This window comes from Buceros rhinoceros, unplaced genomic scaffold (genome assembly GCF_000710305.1).
Source record: "Buceros rhinoceros silvestris isolate BGI_N320 unplaced genomic scaffold, ASM71030v1 scaffold19059, whole genome shotgun sequence".
Classification (NCBI taxonomy): domain Eukaryota; kingdom Metazoa; phylum Chordata; class Aves; order Bucerotiformes; family Bucerotidae; genus Buceros; species Buceros rhinoceros.
The window spans coordinates 51,331-56,798 of NW_010431154.1; the positions used below are offsets into that span (position 1 = coordinate 51,331).

Consider the following 5,468-nt stretch of genomic DNA (forward strand, 5'->3'; position numbering starts at 1 on the left):
TAAACACAGAAGAATGTATGTTTAAGCAAATATATTCGGTGTAAAATTTAGCAAGTTTTGAAGATGGAGACTTACCAGATTAATGGAGAATTTTCACCATGATGTAGTGTGAAGCTTGTTGAGTTTTACAAATAACCAAGGGGTACCACTGGATTAAAATCAAAACAGTGCACTACAGTTTATCACACTTGCTTTTTTATAATCCAATACATTCAGCCTGAAAATTAAAATCAAAACAAATTTTCATATATATTATCTCTCATATCAGACACTAGACTGTTGGGTTATTTTAAAGTGTTATATTGCAGATGGCTAGTCTTACTGGCAAAAATCAAACTGAGTTTGAATTAGAGCCAGTAGAAATAAAGAATGGCTGGTCACTGCCAGATATTTAATGCAGGAATCAGAAAACAATTAAGTTCTAAAGCATTTTTAAAGTACTTCAAATCATATGTCCCTTTCCTAACTTTCTGGGTCTGTTTTGTGATTTTTAAGTGATGAGGGATAGACACATTTCAATGTTGCATATATTCAGATCCTTTGTACCTACAATTAATTGGAGAACAGTTAATTTTTACAGATGAGTGGCACACAATGACCTGAAGCATTAGCACTACCAGTTATGATCCAACACGGGTTGTTGTGGTTCTTTTATCTGAGAAGAAGCTTTTGAGGAGGAATACCTGCCCGATACTAACAACAAGAAGAATAATTGCCTCCCCTATCGACCAGTAGGCCACCCTCGTGTTTAAATCCTCTGCTCTGCTGCGGCCCTGCGCTTCCCTCAGGCGGAAGTGGGTCTGGTAATCGATGACAGATTTCAAAGCTTCATGAATTGAAACACACGCAGACTCCATCTAGAGGAGGAAACAAATACACACCACTGAATTAAGAACCCTTCTAGTACTTCAGTGAATTTTTCTGGTTTGATACTTAAAATCAGGATTCATGTAACTTCGCAGGCTAAGGATTAACTCACTCCACTGTCATAATGTAAATGCAGTTAAATTTAACTTACATTAATCAAACCACAGACAGAAACACAACCGACTCAAATACAGAAGTGTGTACAACTGTAGATCTAACAAAAAGCAACAGGTTGAGAACTAAACAAATCTTAATTTCATGTACATTTGAGTCCATAATTAACTCTAGATACATTTTTGAAATGTCAGTCATCTCCCAGTTAATTCTACACATACCAGGAAAGTAATCAGTTGCTTTTAAGATTAAAATTCACATAATACATATTAAACGTTTCTGTGTTTCTCAAGCACGACGGTCTTCGCTGCATAATTCACAAAACATTCAAAGATCTACATTACTGAACTCAACATGTTCTTTCAGCAAGAGCCCCTTCTCTTGGTCATGTACGCAAAAAGTGGTTAGAGAAAGGACAATTTTGTTACCTTTCATTGTTCCCAAATGCTCCATAATCATAAAAAATACTTAAATTGCCCTATTTCATCGTCATTTTTCATTAAAAAGAAAAATATTACCAGTTTTCCAAGTCCTAGATCATTTTTCACATAAACTTCTCCCACTTTCAGTTTACATTCTGTAAGTAAAAGTCAGTGCTCCTCACTGTGTTTTGACCGCCAAGATATTAATCAATAGATCTTCTAAAATAATTAATTTCTAGTCACAATTTGTTTTTATGTTTTATGGCTTAAAATTAGTATTTCCTGAAAATGAAACAGCAATGAACTATTATAAAAGGAATTGTTTGACATCCTGATAGGACAACTATCAGCTACTCGTATCTGTGTGTAAAAATCTTTCCAAGGTGATGACTTCCAAAACAAGTCTAAGATTTTCTTCTCCACAAAACTGAGGAATTCTGCTTCTCCTCTCACAGATAAATTATAGAGCTCTCTCAGTCTGCACAAGGGATTTAAACATAAAGTCACTCTGGTTTCAGAGAATTACCTTCTACTATGCCTGTGAAAGGTTGCGCAAGTTTGGTCATGCTACAAGCCTCAAGAAAACTGCAACAAGAACCTTTGTACCAAAGAGGTCTCGTACTCTGAAAATTAACTTCCCTCTTCCCAAATATCTTATTTGCATTGTGTACGTTACAATCCAATGATAAACTATTTTTTAATATATCTTCTCCCACAGGCTGCAAGGGACTGCAGAGACACAAGACCCAGGAACTGCAATTCCGGTATTCCCAACATCCCTCCGCTGGTGCCAAGACAGCAAAAGAAAAACCAGGCATAACAGAACACGCAGACTGATGAGAACAAAGACCAAAGTAAGGAAAAGAGATGGAAAGATACAACATCAAACTTCAGAATAGCAAATAAAGCAGAGCAGAAGAGGGCCAGGAAGAAAGGGGCAAGAGCTATTGTTGAATTCACAGCAAGTCATCTACTCATTACAGATCTCAGCTACTGTAGACAAGTGAGGCAAATTCCAGTGAGAATGGCATTTGGGAAGCGGTAGTCCAGACTACCAAACTAGCCACGATGTCCAGCATTCTTCAGTTTTTCTTTAGGGTGAGGTTTGGAGATGGCTATAATGTAAGGACATCAATGGGAATTCATGAAGCAAGGGAAGTTTCGGTGGATTTAGACTGGGTAGAGGGAGTAGAAAACTGTAAAATTCTGAAAGTATAATAATAATGATCTGACACGTTGTAGCATCTTATAACGGACAAGTATGTAGAAGCCAGCTAAATATGGCTAATTTTGTTAATTTGTTTTATTTTGCTAGGATTTTCTTTGCCATTTTAAAAGTGGCAGTTACATGAGAGGTCAAATTAAGTCCTCCCCCAAAAGACGCTGCAATTTTAAAGATAAAAACTATTCTCAGTTTCCCCAAAGTCTGGAAATTTTTAAAACCCTGATCTACCAGCATTAATAGTTTGTGAAACCCACACTTCAAGAGGCACAAAACCATGCCATTAAAAGGAAGTTCCCTTAAAAAAAAAAAAAAGATAGTGGCCTAGAGTTTAAGTTACTACCCTAGTTTTCTCCTAAGCACTTGGTGATTCGTTCTCAGGTCAGTTCTGTGTTTTATAAATCCTATCTTCAGAAAGAAAGCTTATTTGTATTAATCAGATTATTTTTAAAATCCATTGATTTTCAGAAGTTATACAGATCTCTAATGCAACAGAACTTGACAGCACCTAACAGCTGCTGTCAAACCCAACAGCATTTTACCTGGGTAAGTGCAGTTACTCTGTTCTCACTAGGAAACAGTGGTGGATCTTCTCCAACCTGGAAATCAAAGTACACAGTTTTGTGTGTGAAAGTAGAGAACTCGTTGCTGAAGCAGAATTTATATGTTCCGTTTCTGGATGCAGTAAATGTGAAGCTATCATATTGTTTCTTCATCTCTTTGTACAGCACAACGCCATCAGGATCTTCCAACCGACAGTCAACATCATAATGGCCTCCAGTGATCACCTGAAAACAAAAACCAAGAAATTGTCTTTTCAAGAAAACAGACTTCTTCTAGCAAGTATGATTTGCCAGGTGGCACTGCAAAATTTTTTGCTTTAACAATGTTTTAAAATATAATGCATTAATTTGAAAATCTTTCAAAGCAAGTCTGTAAAATGATTGTTTTATGAAAGAACGTAATTTGAACATAATTCGAAGTACTTTACACTCAACATACGTCATCTCAACTTTCAAACCATTTATGAGAACAATTTTAAGTTACTTTGGTATAAATAATTGTACAACAGCAAAGGCTACAGTAGATGAAACTTGATGGGGCAGCAAAGACACTCCTGTAACAAATGACCCACAAGTCCCCATGGAACTCATTCAACAGACCGGGACTAACATGCAGCAAGACAGCTCCTTTCTGTAGGGCCAAAGCAAGTCACTACCCTCAAGCTGCTTCAGGCTGCAGGAATGGCATTTGACCAGCAGAACCAGTATTTCCACCTGGCTCGTCTTCACCTGTGCTTGCAAACAGAGCAATGCTCTGGGTGTCTGCTGCCCCTCTCCTTCGCAGTTAGCCACAGCTTTTCTTCCCCAAACCAGAACATATAGATTACACCTAGCAGTGACTCACATGACTTCACGATTGTCTCAAGAGTGTTTTTTCAGGCTTTGACTATCATTGGTTACAGCATATTACTGTGTTGCCTAGCTATCCCAGCTCTACAAATAGACCAATCGGTAGCTTAGGTATTCTTAATTTGCTGTACTCTTAGGCTACTAGATTTACACTCAGTTCTGGCTCAAAACTAGTGCTTTTAAGATAAAGCAAGCTGAAGGAGGAAGAGACATATATCCAAGGCACGTCTCTCTTAAATGTGTGCAGAAATCACTGCTTTAGTATCTGAGGAGTATCTGCACTTCAGTCCACACAGTATTATTTAAACTCACATCAGTTTATTTAGGTATCAAGTTATTAAAATGGTAATGTTAATGGTACAATTGAAATAACATGAGATCTGAGCAGTAGCTGCTCTACAAACGGAAAGTTTCAAAATATTCAGTTGGCAATCAGTATCTTCGTAGGTTTTCCAAAAACATGATGATATCATTCAAAGAGAAAAAAAAAATTTGCATGTCTGGATGTCTCTCCCTGGATGTCTGCATCTAGCTGGATTTTTCATACAGAGATGCTTACCTGGTTGGCAGTAAAAATAGAAATATGATTTTCTATAATGAAATGATAATTCATTTTTGAAGTACGATCTCAGATTTGACAGGGGCATGCTTTTACCAATTACATGAAAGTCACTCACATTCAGTGACACACCTCCTGAAAGGGCCACTTTACATAAACATGGTAAAAATCTGCCAGAGCTTTAAAATTCCACTAGGACTCCTGCCCACCGAGCTTGCTTGAGCCTCCTCTCAGCTCTGACAATGCACTGCCAAAAGGCACGCACACAGCACTTGAGTCTGCCAGCCACTGGTCAAACACAGACTTTCCCTTTAACAATGCTACTCCTGTTCTAATCACTGGCAAGTGACAGCAGCAGGCTTATCTGTCCAGCAACCTCCAACGATACCTGCTTCAAAACAGGGGAAAGCACTGCACAGACAAGACTTTATGAAAACAACAGGCAAGGACAAGAAACATTTGAGTACAGAAAGATGTATCTAAGAACGAGAACATGTAGGACAGAGTAAAACACACCAATACTTGGCAGCAACATTCCTCAAAATACTAAAACTGGGACAGCAGCCGGGAAAGAATAAAAACACACAACTTAAGAAAAAGCCAGACCATAAAAGTACACAGACACTTTAACAGCCCCCAGAGGTAACCGATCTCCAATGTCAAAGATGCTCATGCTACTGCTTTACTGACAATGACTTCACCAGTTGAAGTGAGAGACTAAAAGATTCCAACCCTGCTGATACACTCAAAGGCACCAAAACTGTCAGAGCTGTTTCCCTCACACATCTCGAAGTTTAACAACATGCCCTATCACCATGGCTGAGCGTTCAAACTGTTAAAACCTGGAAAAAATAACAAAAACAAAAACAAAA

At 38.0% G+C, this 5,468-nt stretch overlaps 1 protein-coding gene across 1 annotated transcript; it reads right to left on the reverse strand.

The window, feature by feature from the left end:
- Positions 1-448: 448 nt before the first annotated feature.
- Positions 449-3,413, reverse strand: LOC104499779 (transmembrane emp24 domain-containing protein 7; the record flags this gene model as incomplete). The annotated part of the gene is made up of 2 exons (XM_010143333.1): positions 449-857; positions 3,168-3,413. Coding segments are annotated over 2 exons (483 nt in total), but the record flags the coding sequence as incomplete, so codon positions are not given.
- Between the last annotated feature and the right edge of the window lie 2,055 nt (positions 3,414-5,468).